At 36.8% G+C, this 26,998-nt stretch overlaps 1 protein-coding gene across 1 annotated transcript; it reads left to right on the plus strand.

Annotated features, from left to right (window-relative positions):
• Nucleotides 1-26,998, plus strand: LOC113052013 (pro-interleukin-16-like). The gene is made up of 23 exons (XM_026216255.1): nucleotides 1-199; nucleotides 4,256-4,641; nucleotides 7,112-7,224; nucleotides 8,128-8,239; nucleotides 9,830-9,940; nucleotides 10,333-10,435; nucleotides 10,728-10,876; nucleotides 12,376-12,486; nucleotides 12,566-12,680; nucleotides 12,832-12,905; nucleotides 13,449-13,668; nucleotides 14,360-14,477; nucleotides 15,180-15,312; nucleotides 15,493-15,592; nucleotides 16,606-17,114; nucleotides 18,198-18,254; nucleotides 18,552-18,648; nucleotides 19,029-20,253; nucleotides 21,565-21,751; nucleotides 23,515-23,616; nucleotides 24,517-24,763; nucleotides 25,281-25,409; nucleotides 26,183-26,998. Exons 1-23 carry the CDS (start codon nucleotides 187-189, stop codon nucleotides 26,341-26,343), a joined length of 4,572 nt encoding a protein of 1,523 aa, XP_026072040.1. The 5' UTR covers nucleotides 1-186; the 3' UTR covers nucleotides 26,344-26,998.

Raw genomic sequence — 26,998 nt, forward strand, 5'->3', positions numbered from 1 at the left:
GGCACTACTCTGAGTGAGAGAGGGCGAGCAAGAGAGAGACATTTCTGAGCATAGAGGGGGAACTTGTTCAGCAGTGGACTTCTATCATGGTGAACTGACCAGCTTCTTCCTTCTGGAATACTCTACCAAACTTCTGCTAGGACGAGACTCGCAACACATGGATCATTTCACTTCAAGAAGCCAATAATGCTCAGCTTTGGTGAGTCTTTCATTCCTCTTCGGTGGAAACTTACATGCGACGTTTAGCCACACCTGACTCAGAGCTCAGAAACAGATGTTTAAGACACAAACACACATAAGTTCACCATATCAGGTTAAACGGCATCAACCAAGCAAATGCAGATGTAATAGCTTTGCATGCAATCGCCGCACACGTATCCCAGAGCTTGTGCATGTTTCCTTTGATACTGTCCTGAACTCCAGACGCTAATGTTTGTCATAATTAGATCGGATGGAGACAGATCCATCAACATGGTCCCAGCTAAACCATGCAGTCTGCCCAATGCATCAGTGGAAGCATAATATGCGCTGATTCATACTGAGCGTAACATATAATTTATTACCATTATAAAAAAGTTGAAAGTTGTGTCTCAGAATAATTGAATGCGGGGTTTGCTGGGACGGCTTTTGGTCATTGCATAATATGGAAATGGTTTGATTTTAAAACACTCTGCTTGCTGGGATCTGACAAATGCTTTCGATTAAAACAGGAATTGTTTATACGGTCATAAACAATGGCTGAGGTGTTTAAGAGAGAGGGGTAATAAACAAGGGGAACGTGAAAACAAAACAATCTAGAGTTAAACTAGCTATTCAGTTAGTTTGCAAATATCAATAATTACCCTAGCAACCACCAAGGGCACCCTGGCAACCACTATTATGTTTCATGCATAATTCAGTTGTATTGTTTTTGACAAAAGGCCATCTGATCAACAGGGAGGACAGGAACTAACAAACAAACACATTTTCTTAAAGGTTTTAATGGCTATTTATTTATCTAAATGCTACTTCTGTCAAATCATCATTTCACGTCATCATTTCCATGAAACAGTGTTATTTTTAGTCTTTTTTTCTTTCAAAAGTCCTTCAAACTTAAACTAAACAGTATGACGGCTCTGTGCCATTACATCAATGTTTAGGTCAACACATTTCAAATGGGAAACGATTTCATACTGTGCCACTGAAATTACTGCAAATTATATTCTGCACAGTTGGAAAATATTGTTGCAAATGACAAAAATAGAATGAACAAGCCTTTAAAACTTACCATTTTAGGTCAGTTTACTTTTTTTAGTATAACATTATGTACTAGTTAACTTACACACTACAAACATAGTTATTCTTGGAGGTAAATTAAATTGCATAGCTCAGATCACATTAATTTACCAATATTGCAATGTGCAATTTTTTTTTTGCATTTTCTTTCATTTTTTTTTTTATTTAAAGGATCACATTAAACAATTGACAATTTACTAGTTTTAAAATGTTAAAAAAAAAAAAAAAAAAAAGATAGAAAAAGTGAAGATTCTTGTTTTTATTCCTCATCTGTTAGTCGCTTTGGATAAAAGCTTGTGCTAAATGAATACATGCAAATGTAGACTATCAGCCAGAGAGCTGATCTCAGTGATTGCAAGAAGTGTTGGCAGATTTGCTACTTTTGCTCTGGCCTAAAGAAGGCAAGCACAAGGCATTTTTCCTCATGAATAACCCATTCATCTCAGTGATACATGCAGACAGCCATTAAGAAAAAACAGAATTAGCTTGTGCAAGACCCCACAAACACACAGGCTCTGTTTGAAGAATTAATTCTAAGTATATTTATGATTTAAAGCATTTCTCTCACTTCATTTGTCATCTTGAATGTATTTTGCCATACTGTTTTATTACAAGTAGTCAAAATAATTTATTCCAAAAATAACAAAAAGCGCAATAACAGAATACCAAACAACATGCACCATTCAAAAATATGTGATAGCTTGATGTGAGAAACAAAGTGAAACTCGAGGTTTCAATCGCTAAAAATCTCCTTGCTCTGTGAACTGAACGGTCACATTCACATCTCTTTTAATAGATAAATCCAAACTTTAAAATTACAAATTCCATGGTTAACACGCTTTTATGCTGCCTTCAGGTGTTAAATAGCGTGTAAATAGACTGTCTGGCGCGATGAATCATTTTATTCTTTCCGACAACAAAGCCCTTGAATGCGACAAGCTCATAACCATGACTTCATAAGTGGGAAATGGGAATTTTCCAATAGCACATGCATGCAGCAGTAGTGTCTTGACGTGCGTTTCTTGTTGACATGACAAAGAATGACTTGTGAATAATCATTTCGCCTACATTTCTGAACATCTTTCACATCAGCAGCACGTCTATGATTACTTTAAATGCCGTCTATGTAACTAAGCAGCTCGCTAGGTGTTGGAAAAGAGCCTCACTGTTCATTGCAACAGGATCCAAGCTGCTAACGAGCCCAGACAAAGCTCTCTCGGTAGACTAATTACCCTGTCAAACTTCAGCAGCACCAGAACCTTAGAACACTTCGTGGACACTAGAGTCATTTGTCAGTATTTGAACTTGGGACTTTATGTGGCAACCAGTGCCAGAGAAAACAAAAGAACTGCTGGGTAATGTAGTGTTTAAAGTGAAGTGAAGAAGAAGAAGTGATGTGTGTCCCATGGTTAAACTATGGTTAGTGTAGCAAGCAAGACCCCCACCACCCCAGGAGGCCAGAAGTGGGAGCTGCTCTCATAAAGTCTCGTTTGTCGAGGTCATAATATTTCTAGACTTCAGACAGGGGAAATGTTTTAATTCTCATATGAGCGGTCTGAATGATACCGAGTGTCATGTCTTTCCATATAAGTGATTGATGTAAAAGTGATGTGGATCCAATGTCAAATAAATGTTTGACAGATGATGGAGAGAATGTGTTATGACTATATATTGGCCTCAGAACATAGTTGAGGGATAGTTCACCCAAAGATATCAAACCTAACCCACACGAGAGCACCCCCCACCCCCACCTTTTACTGAAGGACTGAAGCCGAAACGAGTAAAACGAAACGATAAAGCGAGTGAATTTTATGAATCCTGCCATGATCAATAAACTACCATGATAAAGTAATTATGTCAGATATTATTTACCTGATCTGTCTGTATCTACCGCCCCTCACATTTAAAGCTTGAGTGTCATCTGTGCAGTACATAGGAGCAATATCAGGAAATAACTGCTGACTCCAATGCAGGAAGTTTACTGACTGAGCGTGCCGACAGAATCAATCTGTTGAGTCTCAGACCCCCAGAGCTTCTTGCAGACAATAGCACAAAAGGACTTCATAATGCATGAATATCTGAGAGGTCATGAAATCTTCTCCTTTTGGTGCAGTAATGCTCACTATCACCACGAGGTGACTATGACTTCATTCTCACCAAAGTACATCACAGTTTAGACGCCAGCAGTCACAGTATATTCCCCCATGTCAGCATGAATATGAGCTCATCTCACATGACTGGTAATGTATGTGCAGCCACTCATTTATAATGCATGATGGATCCTGTCATGCCTGTAAGGAAAGAAAACAACAAAACCATGAATATTGTGCTCATAATAATGATTACATTTCTGTTTGCATTTGAGAGATTTGTATGATTTGATTGCATTTTCTATTTAGAAAGATACAATTGATGATCTTACATTTAAATGAAGAGCCAAAATCAAAATGTCTTAAAGGGGCAGTTCAACCAAAAATAAGATTTCTGTCTTTATTTACCAACCCTCAAGTCAGATCCAAGTCCTAAGTGACGTATGGTGCTTTTTTGTTCTTATTGAAAACTCTGTCATTGAATAAAATGAAATATTTAAGTAAAGACTAAAATAGTATTTTCTTTTAAAATGCACTTCAGTAATCTTTATTTACAACTGTATTTCTATTGTATTCCATTCTAATTTTATTTTTGCTATTTTTATTTTATTCTATTTACAGTCAACTATCCCTTCATGTCTGTGCAGTCCACTTCAGCTGTATATATTTCCCTGATTTTGAATGCACACAATAATAATAATAATTACCAAAAAAAAAAAAAAAACTCACAGTCATTGGGCAATACCTTCTCTTTTTCCCCCGTCATGGATCAGCCAAGAAGTGGTCTTTTATCTTCATCTGTAGCCTCTGTGATTTCTGAGAACACTTAGGGCACAGGAGGATGGAAGAATGGACTCCTAACTGAATTTTCTAATTTCTCTCTTCTGCAGAGCGGCCCGCTCCATTAGCAGTGATGCATCCTGGGAGAGAACCTCCCTCTGTGGCCATCCTGCCTCTGAGAAACTCCCACCACCAGCAGCAGCATCACAGGAGGAGAACCAAGAGGATGGAGAGGGGCAAACCGGGACTGCGCTCCAAGAAACTGGCCATCCTGTCACGGTCGCTCATCATCTGCAGCTCCAGCAACAATGAGGACGCGTCCAGTCCAGAAGAGAGGTACCGTGAGCCCTGGGACGCAGGGTTGGAGGAGAAACACCACTGGGACCCACTGGAAGGGCCAGTGGGAAGTTCGGAAAAGTACATTACGAGGAGCGTCAGTGTCCAGGCACCTCAAGAGGGCCCCAAAAGAACTATGAGGAGGTCCTTCTCCATCAAGGTATGTGTTACTGATGAGTTTTCCTATTGGTTGCCTGGGATGACATCACACAAGTGAGCTGCACAGATAGAATGAACTTATGTCAGATGTAGAAGGACCTGTATTTAGGTTTCTATGACTCTTTTTTCAATTGTGAATAATTTGGGTTGCTATATATGTTTTGACACTTACATTTATGCATTTAGCAGACAAACAGTTTAGGCCTAATTCATGAATTAATTAAAAGTAGTGGAACCTATTTACAGCTCAGGGCATTGCATTGGATTGCATAGAAGAAAACATATGTGTTTGCCAGTCACTGTAGTGTTTATATATTTGTAAGGCAAGTTTGTTTATTATGTAGTACAATGAAAACCAAAGAAAAGGGCAAAAGGAAAGAAAACATAAATTATTAAATAGATGATGGCACAATAATACAAAATAAGTTGTTGTATCACATTGCATTACATTACAAATGACCATGGACAAAAATTCAGTGCAATAATCATACAATGTGTAATACGAGACTGAGACCTATAAAACTTTTAGAAATTGTATCATGGTGATGATATCTGCTCATGCCAGAGTATTTCTCAAAAGTTTTCCATGCAGTGTTAAATCTGGCTTGCCTGCCTGGATCACAGGGATGTCTCCTGCTGAAATGAATCATTTTCACATGGCTGGTGTGTTGGGAGATTCTGTGGTCCTGCCCAGCTCATTACTCCTGCACAAAAGAGAGCTTGTTGTGATACAGAGGGTCACAGAACGCAGCACTTATACAGCTCACACAGGACATTCATGTGAAGTCTTATAACATACTGATAAAATACCACGTGACCTTTGCACAACACTGTCACAACATTTACTCTGTAATGGCACTGCTGGGACTTTATGAATAAGAGATAAGCTATGTTCTGAAAGGAATGATATAGCCAGATGATTGACATGTGGCATAACTTAATCTGGCCAAGATCAACCAATTTAGACAAGAACGGACACCAACACCAAAACAGTAACAACCCATGTTATAACTGAAATAAACCAAGTTCTATATTAGAAAAGATCGCCAATACAAGTTCAACCTAGAGCAATTTAGATGAACAGTGTAGCCAATAACAGACATATCTGTTGATTTCTTAAACGCAGTGGCCAATCAGAGGCAGTAATTACAATCCACTCACTGCTCAAAAAGGTTTTTTTATTTCCGTTCATTATAACTAGGCATGTAAAGATTCATTCAACTCATGGTGCGATACAATTCATCCTACTAATTTCACGATATGATATTGTCCCTTTTTTATTCTATTTTGCAAAATGAGATTCAAGACACATTCTAAATTAAAATATGTCATTTTATTAATGCTTGGACAAAATATTGAACATTTCTTTGTGAAACTTATATAACGTATGCCAAATTAAATAAATAAATATTACATTCCAATAATACAATCCAATTAAATCTCTTCATTTAAATAAACTAAGGCTTACCCTGTGCTCTTTCCATTCAATTAGAGGCAACCACTGGATTTTAATCATGATCCAATCAAAGATTCTGCATTCATGCTGCATGAGCAGTTTTTAATCTAAATTAGATTGCATTATTCTGAAATCTGAAGCAGAATGGTCTGACTTAAATTTTGTGAAATTATGCTACATGAAACATCTGCACAAAACAAAAACAGCAGATGGGTTGATTGGGAAGCAGATTCGCTCTCTGCCAGCAGCGTTACAGCGTTTCCTTGGTTACCGCAGTAAACAAAGCATTATAAACACTGCTTTAATATGCATTATACAGAGTCAAGTAATATATATACATATATATATATATATATATATATATATATATATATATATATATATATATATATATATATATATATATATATATATATATATATATATATATATATATATATATAATTTTATATAAGGTAAGGTATCCTTGGTACTAAGGTAAAATAACATCAAGATCGCAGCCAAATGATTTATTCATCAGACTGAAAATGAAAGGTCAAATCAACCATATTGCATTATGGGATACAGTGTTTCACAAATGATTGCGTGAATATTGCATGCATACACAACATTTGCATAATGTGCAGAGCAAACATACTGCATGCTGCAGAAATAGTATGAGTATGTTATTATGATATTTCCAGCAAAAGTGGGAGTGAATATTTTATAAGCACTTGGCAGTTTTGATCATGATGATTTTTGTTTCCTAAGCCCTGTATATATGAAGTTACCCCGGTAAAACGAGCCAGTGCCAATCTTTATTACTCATCTAGTTAATTTGGTGAAACATTGCAGCTCTTTATAGTAGGGCCTGTAAAGGGTCACAGATGTGGTTCATGGTCTAATAAAGCACAGCTGTTATGGTCATATTTACCTCAGCTGTACAACCGTAGATATTTCTGGTTGTTAACAGCTCTTTTTATATGGAGGAATAGTAGTGCCTTGTCTGCCTGATCTGATGGCTCCTCTGAAACAGGAAAGCAGTTTCTGGAGAATGTGTGTCGCCACACGGGAAGAGGCTCTACAAGTGGGTGATAACAAACTTCAGTCCGGCAACAGTGGTGCTACTGTTGGACGAGATTTACACAGGTAATAATCAGCTCATTCTGACTGGTTTATATGTTTTCCAAACACAGGGTTCAACAATAAGGATCTTTCTGCTGGGTCATTTCACTGAAGCATTTATATAGTTAATACACTGTAAAAACAGTTAATTGCAAAGATAATTGTAGTGCATTTTACAATGATTACTATTTCAGTGTTTTTTTCATCTTTGATTTAAATTAAAAATAAATCCTACAGAAATGTTTACACTCTGACTCTGATATTTTCTCACAAGACAAATATGCAAAGATAACTTATTATTATTAAAAGTTAAATATTATTTATTAAAAAATTGTATATTTAAAAGTGATAAAAAATAGTTCAATAATAAAATAATAAAAAGAATAAATGAAGTGTATTGAGGAACTCTAAATAAAATTATGTCCAATACATAAAAATGATTAAAACAGTAATTTTTATAAACTGTAATTAATTGAAACAAATTAAAATGTTTCTTATTAAATAATTATAATAAATAAATTGTATGGTGGAACTCAAAATAAAGTTATTTACATGAAACAAACATAATTATAATATTGTTACAAATACATTTTAATTTAAAGTAATACAATTTAAATAAATAATAATAATAGTAATATAATAATAATAATAATAATAATAATATTAATAATAATAATAATAATAATAGTAATAATAATAATGCACAGTCTTCTTCTTCTTCTTCCTATTATTAATGGTAGTAAAATATGAATAATAATGATAAAAAAGACCCATGCCATCCTTATTGTTGAACTCATGTCCTATTCACATGTTCCCATGAAAAATGCAAGTGTGTAAACATGCACCACACATACACACAGCTCTCTGCATATAACAGCATAAACGTAAGTGCCTTAATGCACATATTCTGATGTTTTCTGTCTCTAGGGACACGTATATCTACTTTGGAGACAGACTTGCCCCGTTTAACGGACAGATTATAAACAATCAAACAAAACTGGAGGCTGATCCAGAGAAAAGGCCTGTGCTGAAGACTGAAGTAAGACTTTATCAGCTGTGTGTCTATTAAAAACATTCCTCTGATCTGATCTGAGGCCAGTTCTGTGGGTTGGGAATAGATGAACGTCTATTCTAAGCATTCTGAAAATGTCAGACGACCGGCCGAGAACCCAAATAACTCCTACACTCCTACAAACTCAGCTATGCCTCTGTAAGCAGGCACACATTGCTTTACAAAATCAGAAGGACTATTTCTCTGAGCAAACCATCTATTGTTCTTGTTTGAAAAGTCAAAATGACTGTGCTGTTTAGTTGAGATTGGTTTCAAGTAGCCATATTACAGAAAGACTTAAACTAATCAGTGAACTGGAAAAATATCATGAAATTGACTGCTTTGGAAAAAAGTATAGGGACTCTTATAAATGGCTGAAACAGTTTTAATAACTGCTTGATTCTTTTCAGTAAAATTAACCATTTTGCTATGGAGTTAAGGAATTATATAAGTTATGTTCACTCAAACAAGACAAAAAGAAAAATAATGAATGTCAACGACTTTCATGAGTTTACATTAACTGAACAAAATGTCATTTTTTTTACACTCAAAATATTCAAAAAAATAGCCAAAACATTTGTTAACATATGTTTTAAAATATATGCAAATATATTTTCTAGTAATACATATTTTTGGCCACTTTTATGTATATTTTTAAAAGCATTTATTTTCCCTCTGTACAGTATTTTAGTTTAAGAAAATACATATCTCACAATTAAAGAAATACTTAATCTGTTGTAAATAACACAATGCTCCCCAAAAATTTATGTATTTATTTATTATTTTGGTTTCTCTCTCTCTCCCACATGCAACACACACACACACACATAAATATACTGTGAATATACTGTGAATCTTTGATTGATTTATGTTTCATTTAGCCTAAATTAAGGCTACTGTAATTAGAAATGTATTTTGTATTTACTGATTATAAATGTATTTTCGTGCCCCTGAAATATATTTTGGTATATGATGGTATAAAACTATATATATATTTTTTTTTTAAATATACATTTAATTGAACTTCAATGTTTAAAACATAAATTTAAATACATTTTGGTCAGTTTTTTTACTTACTGGCATCAGTCAAAAGAGCCCACCATAAATTTGCTAGATATGGCTTGGGTCCTTTTTTAATGTAAAATATGTTATTATTTAGCCTTTATCATTTACCAGATGAAAATTGTATGTCTGATCACTTAAACAATTAAAAATGTACTTATTTTCCAAAGTGCAAATGGTGTGAGACAAGTTATGGTTTCATCAAATCACTGACCCAAAGTATATATATAAAAAAAAAACAATAGTGATGCTTACCTTAGCAAACATCACAGAACCATCTAAGCAGACTTGGTTGGACCTCTCTTCAAACAGATCTGAAATGCACAAGTCAAATGTGATTAAACAGACTTTAACCAACACAGAATCCATCCAAGACACTGAGCAGATCCCAGATGCAGCAGAAACTAATTTAATTCAGGACGGAAAAAGAGACACAGAATGGTACAGGGGTTTTGGCATTGTCCATTCAGACTTTGAGGAGAATCATGGCATGTTTATCTGTTGTTTGCACTGCAGGGTTTCTCTCCATGTGAAAGCAGAGCTCTGTCCGCTAATGTCACTGAATCAGACCAGCTTGGCTACGCTTTTGGAGAAAAGGAGGCAATGGGAAACAACAATAACTTGAAGGTGCGGAGCAAACCCTGTTTTTCCCTTCAGCTGGAAAATCCTCAGGTTCAGTGATCTTTGTGAGCTTTAGCTTAATAAGGGTCAGATGTTTCTATCTTTAGAAAGAGGGGTGTGTGGTATGAGTAAAATGAATATGTTATGGATGCCAGTTTCTTATGTTTTCTTATTGAAAAAAAATAATGTTTTGAGATATTTACAGTTTGAAAGTTTAGGGTCAGAAAGATATATATTTTTTAATGGTCCAAAAGTTTTTTTTTTATTAATCTCTTATGCTCATTAATGATGCATTTATTAACTAAGGCACAGTAAAAAGATTAATATTATAAAGTGTTATTACATTACAGTTATATACTGTTTCTCCTAGCATACTAATACCATGTGTGTGTTTGCAGATGCCAGTTATTAAGGTCTCAGACGATGACAGCAAGAACATCGACAACGAGGATCAGAGCTGCCAAGAGACGTCATGCAAAAGATCTCGCTCCAACTCCACCAGTGAGACAAACCTGCATGAACACAAGCCAACTCAAGACACCTTCAACTCAATGCAAGAGTCATAGCACTATCCCAGTGAATCTCTCAGTGTTGATTTTTAAACAGTAGTTTCATTTAATTGTGCTATTCCCAATGCACTGAAGAATAGCATCCTCTTCATTACATAACGTCATAAACTCATCGCAGAGAAGATGTGAACACATGTTTTTTTTGCTCGGACTCGGACTGTTTTTCAGATTGTCCAACATCGAGAGCACGTCTTATGTAACTTCAAATATCCACATGGTTTCAGGTGTTCACCCGTACTGGATCGGAGACTTGGATACCATCATTATGAAGACACCAGAGCTGTTCCCGTGTCCCGCTCACGCCAGCGCAGGCTTTTACGGAAACAGGAAGTCTCTCTCTCAGCAGCTGGAAATCCCTCATAGCATTCCACAGGTGAGAGATGGAGAGACGCTCACAGAATCTGGACTCTTTTGGTTGCATTAAATGGATATATAAAGCCAAGTCAAGTCACCTTTATTTGAATAGCGCTTTTAACAATACAGATTGTGTCAAAGCTGCTTTACAGTATAGACTAATAGGAAAAGAGTGTGTGAATTCAAACAGGAAAGTGATATAAAAGCGATTTGGTTTCTTTCTCCTGCTGATCACAAAAGAAGATATTTTGAAGAATGTTGGCAACCAAACAGTTTATGGTAGCCATTGTCTTCCATATTTGTTTTTTTAATTTGAACTTATTTTAATGTTAGTTGCTCTTTTATAATAAAAAACAGGTCATATTAATACAAAGTATTCTCTCATGTCTGCCGACATTATTTATTTAAACTAAGCTGCAAAAATTGGTCATTCAGAAATTGTCATGGTCTAACACTATAACATATGGTCATGTGTTATTTAAAGCTACTATTACAGTATTTATTAATATTCAAAATTAGCTTTTCCATATATATATATATGTGTTTAGGCTTTATTTACAGTAACAATACTTGTATGGTCAAAATTACTTTATATGTTATACATTTAAATTTATTCCATAATTAAGTTATACACCACACACACACACACACACACACACACACACACACACACACACACACACACACACACACACACACACACACACACACACACTATATATATATATTGCTTTAAGTATAAAATTAAAAGTATTTGCGTTTTATGTTATTATTATGTTTTATGTTATTTTTTTAATTTTTAAATGATTATAAGTGGTTAATTATAAAATCAAATGCTCAATTCTAAATTCTTTTTTCAATTGTGTCCGATATACCAGATGTAAAAAAAAATCTCAACATTTTTATTGCACAGTATAAATCAAGTGACACAAACAAGTTCACCGTGCTGATCACTATGTGTCTAGCACAGTCCCTCATCTTGCAGGCCGATTGTGAGTGTAAGGTTGTGGAGGACTTCACTGCGAAAAAGAATGAAAATGAGTTTAATTATACCAAAGTGCCTGGTTATACTGGATTGCGGAAGGTTAGTGAATAAATAGTGGGTGTTTCCTCTGAAATAAATTAGTAGTGCAGCTGTTTAGCTCAGGACTGAACAGTTCTAGATGAGAGAACGGCAGTGAGTGGTGAATGCCTGATCTTTCAGCTGTTGCATTTTATTTTATAAGGTCATCATTATACTAGTAATCAAATAAATGGCTGTTGCAGTAAGTGCTCAAAGCATCTCTCGTTCTCTAGAAGTGCTCTCTACAAAGTGCTTTCCCTCTCCACATCAGTAAAGTGTCTATTTTTAATGAATGTCATGGGAATGGCACATCTAACTCAAATACACTATGACTACTTCTGCTTTGTGTAGCAGAATTTCATGAAATGAAAACATCTCATATCATCCTTTTTGGCCCTGAATATAGGCCCTTGACCTGCTTACCACATTATTTGTGCTCTTTCTGGTCTCTGCAGGCTGTGGTTAGACCATCTCGCTCTCTAAGTGCAGCACATTTGGTCCCTTCCGGCAGTGGCGTACAGGCCTTCATCATCTCCAACATCGTCCTCATGAAGGGCCATGGAAAGGTATTCACACACATATATGCAGCAAAGAATATGTTGCATTGAATTTTTAATATATGAATGGTTGTTCCCGGTATTCCAGGGTCTGGGATTCAGTATAGTAGGAGGAAGAGACAGCATGTGTGGCCCAATGGGGATTTACGTGAAGACCATCTTTCCTGGAGGTGCAGCGGCTGCTGATGGAAGACTACAGGAAGGTGGACTCATTAAATTAAATATATATATTTAATATCTATCCAGATCTATCCAGACACTTAGTTCAAAATGAAGCTTTCCCCATCAACACTCACAGCAGCATTACCCAGAAAAGGATACAAAAAAAACTATATTACAGTTTCTGATTTACAGGAGATGAGATACTGGAATTGAATGGTGAATCTCTGCACGGCGTGACCCATGAAGATGCCTTACACAAGTTTAAAGTTAGTAAACTCACCTGGATGGCTTCATATTTTAAAGTTGAACTATAAGAAACATATGTATATTGGTAGACTAATGGGATGTTTTAAGAGCTGATGGCTGATATAACTTAAAAATAAAAATTACACAGTAAATTGCCACAGTAAAAACTCTAATTGGTTAACTATTAGTGGAAAAAAACATATTTAACCTCAAATAAATTTTTACATTTATGTGTATATTTATTTATTTTTTCCATTTAATATTTATATTTTATTTCAGCTTCATATATATATATATATATATATATATATATATATTATAATTTTTTATATTCTATATAAATATATATATATATTTTTATATATTCTATATAATATTTATATAAAAAATTTTAATGTGCAAAAAATATGAAAAACAAAATTTACAAAACAGTTACAATACAGTGTAATTCTAATAAAAACAATCATAGCGACCCATTTTTAACCTGAAACTTAGACAATATGTCGATCTATCATTAATCCATCAGGTTTTACCAGTAATAAACTGTGTTTGTCTTTCTGAAGCAAGTGAAGAAGGGTTTGTTAACGCTGGTGGTGAGGACCAGTCTGCGGATGGGTGCCGTGCCGGGCAGCCATGGCCAGGTGTCTCAGTTATGCCGATCCAGATCTCTGAGCTCCGGCACTGGTATCAGTCGAGTCAGTGCTGATCTGGGAGACTATGACTGCCTAAATAACCCCGCGAAAGCCCAGGACAGAATCATGATGGAGATCACGCTGCAGAAGGGTGAGCATCCAAATCTCAGTGATCAACGTTCTGTTCATCACATACACAGTAGTACAATGGCCGTGAAATATTTAGTCAATCAGCCTTCCAAACTGTGCAAGGCTATAAAATTTAATAAGATTCAAATTCAGTGCAATTCTCATGCAAAGCTACTGTGTGACAGAAGAAGAGTATTATACAATGCAAAGGTGGACTTGTTTTATGATATTGTAATGATGATTTATCATGCTTTTTGAAGCTTGAAGGCTTTAGTGCCTATATTTGCATAGTAGAAATGACTAGAATTGAGTTGCTTGTTTGGTGTTTCACCGTAGAAAGAAAATCATTCATATGAGTTGAGTACAGTAGGTTGCATCACTGGATATTACAGGGTAATTTGACATTTTTATTATAAAAAAAGGTCAAATGTCTAGGAATATTTAGAAAATCTTACCCCGCACTCTTTTACTGAAGCTCCGCTGCGCTGGAAGCTCGGTCATTTCGCCGCTGACGAGTGCTGAAAATATGACTTTTTTGGTTAAATATTACATATTGGAGGGGACAGTTTGGCCATTTCTAATTACTTGCTGGTTACAGCCCTGCTAAAATCATATGTTATTATAATAAGATTATGATGCCTACAAACATCTGAGAAGAAAATGTAAAAATGTATTTCTAAACGTGTCTTTTTCCATTTTCTGCTTTTTCCCAGAGTTTGGTGTAGGTTTAGGAATTGGCCTGTGCTGTGTACCTTCAGCTGGCAGCTGCCCGGGAATCTACATTCACACGCTGTCACCAGGATCAGTGGCCCACATGGATGGACGACTAAGGTATGACACATCAATAAAACAGACAAAGATCATATGAGATGCTAGTGTTGGCTTTGGTACAGTTTCTTAATTTAAATGGCCTTAATCTACAGCAAGGATGGCCAACGTCGGCCCAGGAGAGATTCACAGTCCTGAAGAGTTTTGCTCCAACATTGATAAACACTCACCTGCCTCTAGCTTTCTAGATTTCTATGCACCCTTTCAAACTATTTTCTCCATTCAGAAAGTTTGACTTATCTTAATAATCTCAATTTAGCAAAGCATGCTGGGAATTACAGATCCACTGCCCAGTTAGTTAGGTCAACAAAAACGATATATATGTAGTCTCAACACAAAATTATTGAGTTAACTTAAAGTTTACAATATAAATTGATTGGACTTAATGAAATTAAGTTGTGGCAAAAGAGTGTTGGATAAGCTCTTTTCAACAATGCTCTGGTTTTATCAAAGCAAAAACTAGTTAAATTGATGTTGTGAGGCTACTTCCAGGTAGGCAAGCTTCCACAATGTTTTACTTTAATATTAAGATGCTTTAAGCTGAAAAGGCCTATATAAACTGCACACTGTGTTATTCATGGCAACAGTCTTTGATTTTCATGAGTTGGTTATTTAAAAGGAACCAAACTGCAGCGTTGTGAAATGTTGTAATAATGTGTGCAGTTGCTGGGGTGGTAGTAAGTTGTTTATGTGAATGTTTGTCAGATGTGGCGATGAGATCATGGAGATCAATGACACGGTGGTTTGCAACATGACGCTGAACGATGTGTACACGGTTCTGAGTCAGTGCAGCCCAGGACCGGTTCAGATCATCATCAGTCGACACCCTGACCCAAAAGTAGGTCTGCTTTCCTTTCAGACATGTAGAGATTCTCACAGGCCAGATTTACTAAGTCACACTAACAAAAGCTGTGCTAAAACAATTAACACTTCACTGTGGCTGTGATCAGTCAACTTTTGTCTTCATTGCTCTAAGTTGTCAGAGAGTGCTAAGACATAAAATTGCATGCGTTTGAAGGTTTCTGAGCAGCAGCTGAAAGAGGCCATCGCTCAGGCTGTGGAGCACAGGAGACTGAGGAGAGACAGGAGTCAGTGGAGTATGGACGGATGTAACAGCAGTGAGTTATTGATCTTTAGTTTGCTCTGAAATCAACTTGTGACACTCATTTCCAAGGCCTGTTTCACACATCCTGCATCTGCAGGTTTTAAGTAATGTTGCAGCGTAATTGCAACTGTAACTGTAGATCTACTGTATGCAGCAAGTCAAGTGATTCCGGGGTCACTGCGTACTTCTTTTATTAATGCTACCAGAAGTGGATCAACATTTTCATTAAATCTAATTAATATTATGAGGACCACAAAAAGTAATGCATCTTAGCATTAGGAGGTTGTGTTTGGATTTAGTTAGATTTACTGGAAAATAATGCTGCTTACATACATGTGCAAAACAGGCCAAGTTGAACACTGTTTTAGTTATAGTGTAAACATAGAAGTGGGAACTTGAGACTCATGACTTGGACTAAAAATTAGATGACAATATTGCAAACAATAAAAATGCCCACCTGAGACATCATCATTTATAACAGGACTTCATACAGTCATTTATAACAGGGTTCCTACAGTCATGGAAAACTTGGAAATGGATGGAAATTATCTGATTTTTAGATTACCAGACCTCAAAGGAAATAAGTTATTAATAATAATAATAATTATATATATATATATATAATATATATATATATAATAATTAATCATATTAATCATAAAAATATATATCAAAATATTATACTACTCTGTTAGATATTGTATTTTGTAAGTATTTGTGTAGAGTACAATTAAACTGCGCAGTCAAGATCTAAGTATCAATTTGTTTGCATAATAATGATAATAATTTAAATCCAATTAAAAGGATTGGCACTAAATGGAAACCTTTAATTATGAATAATTACCTATTAATTATGAACTCATGGAGATTCATAGGCCAAAAAGTGCTGGAACCCTGGACATGAATTAAAGACTCAGATGTGTCATGTATGCTTAGTGTCTTGGTTACAAAATGAACTTGTCCATGATTATTTCTACTGTGAAGGAATTCAGTAGTTGGTTTAGACGTGTCTTTATCTGATCTCAGGTCTGAAGAGATCCGATGGCTGTTCTCACAGCAGACAGAAGTGCATCCGCTGTCAGGACCGGAGCACGAGTCAGCAGACCTGTAGACGAGCACATAAACCCATGATCCGATCGTGCAGTGAGGGAGGCTACAGCCAGCGCTGTATACCGGCCAGCCTCACCACTCAATCCTTCCTGGAGCCGGAGCACGTCTCCAGAGTCCAGAGCATGGACGTCTCTTTAACAACCAACAGTGAAACTTCACTTAATTACACACTGTCTCCAGCCTCATTCACCGATGACGACTATAACATCCCCAGTAAATGTCCAATGAATTTCACTGGACAAAAAACATTAGATGTGCATGCAGGTGTGGTGAGGAGCTCTATGCAAGGAGCAACAAACCAGCCATGGAGGTACTGCAGACGACAGGAAGTCAGCAGTCAGGAAGTGCTGACTGATTCAAGCAGCTCTAGCCGAGGTTCACCAGTGAAAGAGGGAGATCTGCTGCTGTCGCAAAGCAACTGCCAGGTAGGGCAAGTCACATTTATGAAATGCAACATTTTTATATAAACAAAGAATATTTTGGCTCAGTTACAATGTTTATTTCTTTGTTTTCTCTTCCTTGTGTAGTTTTGCAGAGCAATACATATGTCAGTAAGGTTATGCCCGGTAAATTAATTATATACAGGTTTAAATCTACACATTGCATTGCATATCATACTACTTAATTTTTGCTCTCTGTCGAAAAGACTATACAAGTAGGACGTTTTCACTGTAACTGATGCATTGCCCATAAATGGTAGCCGAGTAATTCAAGACATGATTGGCTTAACTGCAACCCTTGCCTTATTGGCAATTTTTTTATGGGTAATGCATGAGAACATCTTGCACAATAAATGTCCAAGCTGTAATATTTGTCAAAGAAAAAAAATGGCATTTCATTTTTTTTCCTCATGTTGTTTGACTGGATTTTTTTAATCGATCTGACTGGAAAGCAAATAGAAAATTATATATAAACATAACAGTGTGTGTCCATTGTTGTGTTTTATATGAAGTCATTTCTGATAAAATGAGGAAATTGTTCAACAGGGTGACTGTCCTCATTAAGATCTGTGTAAAACAGAAATGTGTCAAAATTAACAATACGAAAGCTACAGTTTAAATACATTGGCATTATCTACTTTTAAATATAGAAATATACAAAAATAAAAATGTTCAGTAGTCAATGTCATTGTAGAAATGCATTATTTGATTCATTTGGTTTAATTTATTCTACAAAAAAAGTGTGCCATAACAGGGGGTCAATCAGATGAAACAAGAGGTATTTAGGTGCTCAGACTACAGCGAATATTTTCACACCATAATTTGTCACACCATAGGATCATATTGACATAAACTACTCAGTTATGAAAAACTTGAAAAATGGGTACTGATCTAAAACATGCACTTGTATATATATTCACAAATTTATTTTCTTCATACTAATATATATTTACTTAAGAAATATATACATTTATGCCTAAATAGACATCAATTTTACAGTGCTTATCATTATTTAAAATCTTATCCTCATCTCATCCATTGTTTTATTGTCCCTCCACATGCATCTAGTTTTTCTGCAGTCTATACAGGGCTTTGAGAAAGATCTCAAGGCTTCTGTTTAAAAATGTACGTAGAAATTCATGCTCCCTCTTTCTGGACATGTTCATATCAGTGTTCACTGACAATTGTTTGAATTGTTTGAAACATTTATTTGCACAATAGTGCATCTTTTTGTCATATGTGTGATTCAGGTATTAAAATGCTCGGGTGTTTGGCATGAGGCATGGCTATAGCGTGTGAATATGCCTGGGTTTCTGTACGCAACTGTGATGCATGACGAAATGATGCCGGATGCATTTCTACACCTTTTCGAATTCTTTGTAAGACTCAAACACAGCCAACGATTTCCTGTTTTTGTGACAGGAAGTGGTTGAATGCGCAGAAGTCGGAACTCAACCATCTGCCTGTATCTCTGAGCGTAACAGAGTCTCAACACAGAGAGGGGACAGACAGCACAGAGGTATGTTAACCTGAAATACACCTACTACTGATTTGTTGAATAACAAAAATAAAAACATGTCATGTATGTTGCATAACTTCGATTTAGATATTTATTTTATATTATTCTGAGTAAGTTCAAAACATGAATGCTGAGACTTTACATTTCATAGTCCATCTGATGTCAGAAAGTTCCTGTATAGCAAGTTTTTTTTAAAAAGGTTTTTTATTTTTTCATTTAAACATTCATATTACAGTTGTTCTATATTTGAATGAAAATAAAACAATTGTGACAAATATTGGATGTGAGGCAGCATGCGAGTTAGTTCTCACTTTGCACTTCTCTATTCGAAAGCTCATTTAAAAGAAAATTAAAAGGACGTGAACACTGTTATGTTACAGGTCCAGAATCCACATCTAAAGTGTGTAGTCCAAGTAAGCGGGTCGGCCTGATACGTCAGGCTCATTTGGAGGTCAGTACAGATCAGCCACTTGACCCCTGGGTAAAGCTGACCGACAGTCCAGAGAACCAGCAATACTGCTACAAAACCATGAGTGACCTTAATGGAGATAGTGAGGTTAACGGCACTGCCTCTGAAACCACTAACACCACCTCAGACTCCAAACCTGAGCAATCTCCCAATGTCAAAAAAGGCCCCCCGGTGGCTCCAAAGTCTGCATGGGCACGTCAGAGCATTAAGAACATTAAGTCTGGGAAACCGATAACAGAAGCTTTGAAGCATCCGGATTTCAGGAGTCAAGATACTGCCAGGACTTTTGGGATAAGTCTGAGGGCCGCTTCATCGGGAGCCAATTCGTCAATCAGGCAAAGGATCAACTCATTTGAGACTTTCTCTAGTCCAGATGGATCTGAAAGGCCAAGCAGGCGACTGGCCCCAACTGCATCACTTCCTCCAGTGGAGAAGACTGCTAAAACCTCATCTGCAGACTACAGCAGTGCAGGGAGAACTAAAGTTACCACATGCAACTTACACAATACTGATGACTGCCAGTCTACACCAACAATTTCAGCCACCACCCAACCTCCAAAAGAAGAAATGCAGCAACCAGCTTCCATCGGTTCAGATATCATTTCAGAGCCCCATCCTGCAGAGGAAGAAAAACAATCAGCTTCTCAGAATTCAGAGCCCTGTAAGCCGATAACTGCTGAGGAACCTGCTCTTGACTCTACAAAAGAGGTTCCACCTGCTACGGAGACTGAGCAAGAACCCTTAACTTCTCAAGACGATTTGTCCCTGTCAAGCCACGTCCCGAGGAGATCGAGCAGCTCAAAGGAGGGTCCTGCAGAAAAAAACGAAGGTGCAGGAACTCATGCAGCGAGCTTGAGGACCCGGAGTCTACCCCTCAGTCCCTCTTCGGAAGCCCCCAACTCAAGCGGCCTTGACGGGGAGAGCCTAGGGATCATCTTGTCCTTCAGCAACCAAGTGTCCAATGCTTTGATGCGGTCCATGCAATCCCTGCCACAGTCTCCTTGCATTCGGTTTGGGAACCCCTGGAGCGCCCCACTAGAATCCTCTATTGACGACCTACTAGAGGAAGACTCTCCTGGTGAAAACCCCCCACATTCAACACCACTAGAGAACAGCGAAAAGGGTTTCTCTGTAAGGTATGCAACTTATCCAAGCATATTATCACTGAAAACGTTGTAGGACAAATGCGCTTGGAAGATGAAAGCATTTGGGGTATAATTACACTCTGTGCAGTGTTGTGTTGGCTGAAGGTAGGGGATAAGATCACTTGCAGGGACTGAAGCCAACAATGTCAACTTCTTTCATGTTGAGAACAGACTGCATTATAAAGGCATTGCAGAGGTTTGAATCATTCTGGAATCTGTTTTAAATGAAACAAGAAGTGGAAATGCAGCTCTTTTGAGTTAGTCACAAAGAACAGACCATTTCATGCTAATATCTTCTAAGTTCTCATACTAGTTTGTATCACCATTAGAAAAAAAAAACTATTTCCTGTCATGCATATTCGAGCTAAAGTTATCTACAGATAAATGTGGTGATATGTTAGTCAACTGGCCACAATATGTGCAAGTGGAACATAAAATTAGCTTGTAGTTCGAAAAAGTCTAAGGCTGGCCACACAACTGAAGATTTTAAGCTCGATTTGGGCAGGGGGAAGGGGGCTGGCCCGGTTCGAGGCTTGACACAATTTCATGGCTAGGCGCAGTATGCACATTCTGAGAATTATAATGTTAAACTTTGGTTGAAACTGTCTTTAAGTCTGTGCTGTCAACCAGTTTTAAAAACGGTATAGTGTGTCCCAATCCCAAGTTGTCCAATCCTGCTCCTGGAGGCCTGCTGTCCTGCAGAGATTCGCTTCATCCTTAAATAAACACACCTGACAAAGCTAATCAAGGTATTTAGATCCTTTACTAGAAACTTTCATGCAGGTGTGTAGGAACAAATTTGAGTTGCATTCTGCAGGACATCAGATATCCAGGGGCAGGATTGGACACCCCTGCTCTAGAAACCAACCTTGCCTTGGCAGTGTCCCAAAAGGTAGTCGAGGGGGCTGCGGAGGCAGTGGTTCCTGGCGCCATACCCTACTCACCCCCTACGTTTTGCATGTCTCCTTAATGAACTCTGTAACACCCGATTCAGATCACCGTCTCATTAGTCGAGACTCCAAGACCTGAAATGGGTGTGTCAGACAAAGGAGATGTTCAAAATGTGCAGCGTTGAAGGGGCAGAAACGTGGTTGGGAACCAATGGTCAGGGCAGGGACACCTTCCTACAGGGCCACAACCCTGCTCCAAAGACATATTTTCAAATAATTCTGAACACCTTGGTTAGCTGGTTCAGGTGTGTTTGATTAAGACTGGAGCTGAACTCTGCATGATGGTCATCCTCCAGGAGCAGTGGTACTGTAGCACTTTCAATCAAGCTAACTTATTATATTTGGTCTCCAGCTTGGCAAAATTGAGAGAGCGTACCATCGAGAGAGGGGAGGAGTGCGAGAATGAAGAATATAAACCTGAACGACCGCTCACTTCAGCCTCTGATGTCTGTGCCCAGTCCATGATCTCAGCCCTTCCACCACAGGAGATACAGCAGATGATCCAGGAAGTCAAGGATCTGGATGAAGAAACCCTAAGGGTGGGTTATGCTCTGGTTTGATACAACAAAGTACATGCTGTTAGCTATTATCTAGCATTGCTTACTTCCATATCCTGCTCTGCAAACCTGAATATGTATGAGAGGTGTGACAGAGGAATCATCGGTTCTTTATAACAAAACATCATCGGTTCTTTATAACAAAACAGCAAAAATGAAGTCCTCTTAAAGGTCAGTGAGCTTTTTTTTGTGTGCTGCTACATTTTGAAGCTCTTTTGCTTACTGAGTTGAAAATATATAATAAAACATGCATCTCTTGGTCAAGAATGGGACTTCCTGGCACAGCAGTGTTGTAATCTCCTTCTTGGGTGCATTTTGCTGCACTGTTTTGCATGTATGACCATTTCCTTGACCAATCAACTCTTCAGTTAAACAAAGCTGTCTATATTGCTTCAGGTTAATTAGGCAATATACATTGTTTACAGGTCTTTAGACATAAGGTGCTTTATGCTGTAGAAGCAAAATGCAGAAAAAGAGGAAGTGTCAATAGTGGTTAACTATATTTGGTTAGCTATATTTGTGTAGTTAGCAGGGTTGCATTATGGATTTAGTGAATCAAAGAATCGTTTTAGATTTTTCGGTTGCACTTTATTTTACAGTACGTGTACTAACATGTACTTATAGTGAACTTACAGTATATTTATCTAAGAAAGTTCTGGTAACACAACGTATCTACATGGGGTAGGGTTAGGTTTGGGGGTAGGTTCAGGGTTAGGACCTAGTTATTACATAGTTATTGTAATTACTATAATAAGTACATAGTATGTACACGAGGAACAGGACTGTAAAATAAAGTGCTACCGATTTTTCTATAGTTTTTTTATATGGTACTGTGGTGAGACAATTGATTTTTCTATGCAGTCTCTCAGTCATTTCAGATGGAGTTTAGCAAGTCATGTCACAGGATAGTTTTAACTCTAACCACTAGACTAAGGCTTTCAAGATCTTAATATATATATATATTTTGTTGTTGTTGTATTTATAAATAAATAAACTAAATAAAAGTTTTTTTAATAATCAAATCACTTTGGAAGTTCTTATAAATAATATAGAGTATGATAAAAAATTAAATAAAAATAAAAACAGTTTATGTCGAATTTGTTTGAATAAGCAATATTATAAAACCATATGCAAATATAAATACCAGATTACCTGCTACTTCTGCTGGGATTCTGGAGTGGAGACTTTACTATCCCATAAGGCCACGTGTGACTCATTGAGGCCGACTTTATAGGTTATAACCATTCCAACATTTCATATTCATACTAAAGCATGGATTTGATCCATAACATACTCAGTGAAACAATTTCTTCCAAAAATCACAATTTGGGATGCATTTCTGGCCTTTTTGGCTGAGGTCCCAGGACAAATTCAATAAGTGTGCCTTAAAATCAGGCTTTGCACTTGAGGACACTTTGGTTACAAAGTTATATTTACATTCAAATGAATTATGTTTAGACAAGTGTCATCTTTTAAGACAGTGCCAGATGCTCATGTGATTTTGACATAATAATTATTAATGAGATGCTTATGTGCTATTTAACACCAGGGAAGGCCAATTTCTCTATATTTCTCTCAAACTGCATGATGTAATAGAGTGGGAACAGGATTCAGCCCGCCAAATCCTTGAGGCAGCTGTTCTTTACAAAGCATGTTCAAGAATAACTGCTATGCTAAATGCAGTTCTGCAAAAGTGTTTTTGAACCACAGAATAAGGCTGATTTGGATTTCTTAATGTCCACTAGCAACTGGAAGACATCCACGTTGTGATTCTCCATAAAGAAGAAGGAGCTGGCTTGGGTTTCAGCATTGCTGGCGGTATTGATCTGGAGAACAAAGCAACTACAGTGAGTGACGTCTCTTTATCTCCATAAACCCCACACCACAGCTCATCTACTTCACCTGTCAACAGGAGACACAGCCTCTTTCATTTTGTCATCATTTGCTCACAAGCAGATCGGTATTACTTTCTTGCTTCCCTGAAACACAAATTAAGATCTTGGGTAGAATATCCAAGCTTTAAAACCTCTGGAAATCTCATTCATGTGTGCACTCAATTAAGAAAGATTTGATGTCACTGACAAAAATCGATCCCTATGCTTTCACGTTTATTTTTGCACATGAAATGTGAAATCTTTACCAGAAGGGATGATTTTGGTCTGTTTCTTAGCCAAAATCGTATGTCACAGTACACTACTTCTGAGGGCATTTTTTTTGAGCTTGACAGTGAATATCATCATGCACTTTTTTTGTATGAAAAAAAAAAAAAAAAATTGACCGTGTTTTCTTACAATCTTGTACAAGGAAAAAATTCACTTTTTTTAAATAATACTTTTATTCAGCAAGAATGCATTAAATACATTAATGTTACAAAAGATTGAAATGAACAGCACAACAGTTTTCAACATTGATAATAATAAGAGTTTTTTTGTAATGAGTAATGGTGCTGAAAATTCAGCTTTGCATCTCAAGAATAAATTACATTTTAAAATCTATTCAAATGGAATACAGTTATTTTAAATAGTAATTAAATATAGTATTTTTGACCAAATAAATGCAGCCTTGGTGAGCATAAAGGCTTCTTTCCAATAATCATACTGACCCTAAACTTTTAGAATAATTTAGGATACAGTTACAAATGCGCAGTGGTTCCACTGTATCTGTAAATGCAAAATGTATACAGTTAATGCTAACAAAACAATAGTTCATTTTATTTACTGTATATGTACCCAAACGTCTTCCTTCAGGTTCACAGGGTGTTCCCCAGTGGTCTGGCTGCTCAGGAGGGCACCATTGAAAAAGGAGATGAGGTGCTGTCCATTAACGGCCAAACACTAAAAAACATCACACACAACGATGCCACGGCAATTCTCAGGCAGGCCCGCAACATGAAGCAAGCGGTGATAGTGGTGTCCAAGAACAAAGATGCAGAAGGGAAGGAAGGCACTAACATTGAGTCAAGCTGCAGCAGCGGGGCAGAGAGCAGCGTCACAGGTGAGCCAGCATCACTGACGTCACCACAGAGATGGCTTTAATGTTTAATGGCAACGTTTGATAGGGCACAAAAACAATACAGGAATGTTACAAGAGCTACATGTTGTGTAATAAAAAAACTTTATGACTAGAGTCAAATAAAAAAACTGGACTAGTTTTCACTGAGGATTCATGTTTCACAAACGTACTAATTCTATCCATATCCAACACATTAGTTGTTCGTACACAACTTTGATAGAAAATGCAGAGAAAATGAACAGTTGTAGATAACTTTGATGGAATTTTATTTTTACACAATAATTTATAATGAAAGCCAAATGTCTAGTGCTGCCATTATGGATTTAGTCTTTTACTATTTTCTTTGGGTTTTATGATGTATCTGGATGCAGCATTTTAAGAATTGTTACTCAAATGTCCTTTAGAAAATGAATCTTATCCAAACAGTGCACAAATATAAATATGCAAAATATGCGTAAATTAATTCTGTACGGTTTTTGATTCCACAAATGACTCTTAGGGGACGATGGAGGTGAAGTTGTAACAATCGAGCTGGAGAAGAACGCAGGGGGAGTTGGATTTAGTCTTGAGGGAGGAAAAGGCTCCATTAATGGAGACAGACCACTAACCGTCAACAGAATATTTACAGGTGAGACTATGACTGAACCTTACAGGAAAAACTCCCCCCAAAATTTAAACTTGCTTAATGTACTCACCCTCAGGCCATCCAAGGCGTAGATGAGCTTGTGTCTTCATCAGAACAGATTTGGAAAAATGTAGCATTCTATCACTCGTACACTGTTGGATCCTCTGCAGTGAATGGGTGCCGTCAGAATGAGGGTCCGAACAGCTGATAAATACATCACAATAATTCACAAGTAACCCATGCCACAACAGTCCTCCAGTTAATATCCTGTGAAGCAAAATGTTTTTATCAGCTGTTTTGACTCTCATTCTGACGGCACCCATTCACTGCAGATGATCCATTGTTGAGCAAGTGATGCAATGCTAAATTTGTGTTTAGGTTACTGCACTGTAAAAAAAAATTCTTCTAAGAAGGAACTATATAATACACTTGACAAGGAAATACTATTTCAGTCTTTCTGCTTGAAAATGTCATGTTTATTTCAAGGTTGCTTGTTTCTTTGGAAAAAATGTGAAACATTTTCAGATTGTAAAATTCTGGACAAAAAGTGTTTTTCAAAATCTAATTATTTTCAGTTAGCTGAAAGCAAAATCAAAATAATCAAAATATTTGATAAACCAACAAACATGGTGTAGGGAATGTGAAGAACTGAATTGGTGGTTTTCCCATTCTGCAAACATCTTTTTGTGAAGTTATGTGGGATCAGATTTCATGTGGGTCTACAAATCAGTTTGTAACATGAATCATCTAAGTTTATACTGTATTTTCTCTGGCAGGGAGTGATGCTGAGCAAAAGGGGCTGACGTCTGGTGATGAGGTACTGCAGATACAGGACTCGTCTCTGCAGGGTCTCACGCGCTTTGAGGCCTGGACACTCATCAAAGGCCTTGATGATGGGCCATTTACACTCATCATTAAGAGAAAAAAATGTGAATAGAGCTAAACTCCACTCAGAAGCACCCAGAAGAAAATACTGGACTTATTCCAAATTTGAATCAACTTTAAATTATTATATTAACTTAATTTAAGGCCTAGAGGACAGCGTCCACTTGCTAAAAATAATAGACATTACAAGATATTGCAAAATTTCTTAAAAGCTGGGTTCCCATATGATTTGACCAAACGTTTTTCAACCAATCCAGTTTTATTTAACTTTTCTTACAGAGACTACAAAACAAAACAAAACAAAAAAAAAAAAAAAAAAATTAAATAATAAAAAAAAAATTCTATCCAATTAAGAGTTTTGGAGTTGAGCAAGAAAAATGTTTTCACTAAACATTAACATGGTTTTCCCCACCACTTTCCTGAGTTTTGCAAGCCTGGGAATCCCATTCCTTGATATTTCCAGGTTTTCCATGACTGTTGTAACCCTTCTGGGATCAGTTGCCTTGATTGCTCTATTTTGCCATTAATGCATTTTGACAGTATGACTTTCATCTCTCATGTGCATCACCGTATGATGTAGTACTACATAATCAGGAAAGCTTGTTTTTCTGAGCAGAGTTTTATAGCGCATCACTGAGCTGGTATTCTACTGTTTTACTGTCACAATCAGGGATTCATAAAAAAATTAAAATAACAAAAAAAGTCAA

Source organism: Carassius auratus, chromosome 32, assembly GCF_003368295.1.
Source record: "Carassius auratus strain Wakin chromosome 32, ASM336829v1, whole genome shotgun sequence".
Lineage (NCBI taxonomy): Eukaryota > Metazoa > Chordata > Actinopteri > Cypriniformes > Cyprinidae > Carassius > Carassius auratus.

Excerpts from the sequence above, each read along its gene's own strand:
- LOC113052013 (XM_026216255.1), top strand. Across the intron at positions 7,225-8,127 it reads GTTGGACGAGATTTACACAG|GGACACGTATATCTACTTTG; the intron begins GTAATAATCAGC and ends TTCTGTCTCTAG. Across the intron at positions 15,313-15,492 it reads GTCGACACCCTGACCCAAAA|GTTTCTGAGCAGCAGCTGAA; the intron begins GTAGGTCTGCTT and ends ATGCGTTTGAAG.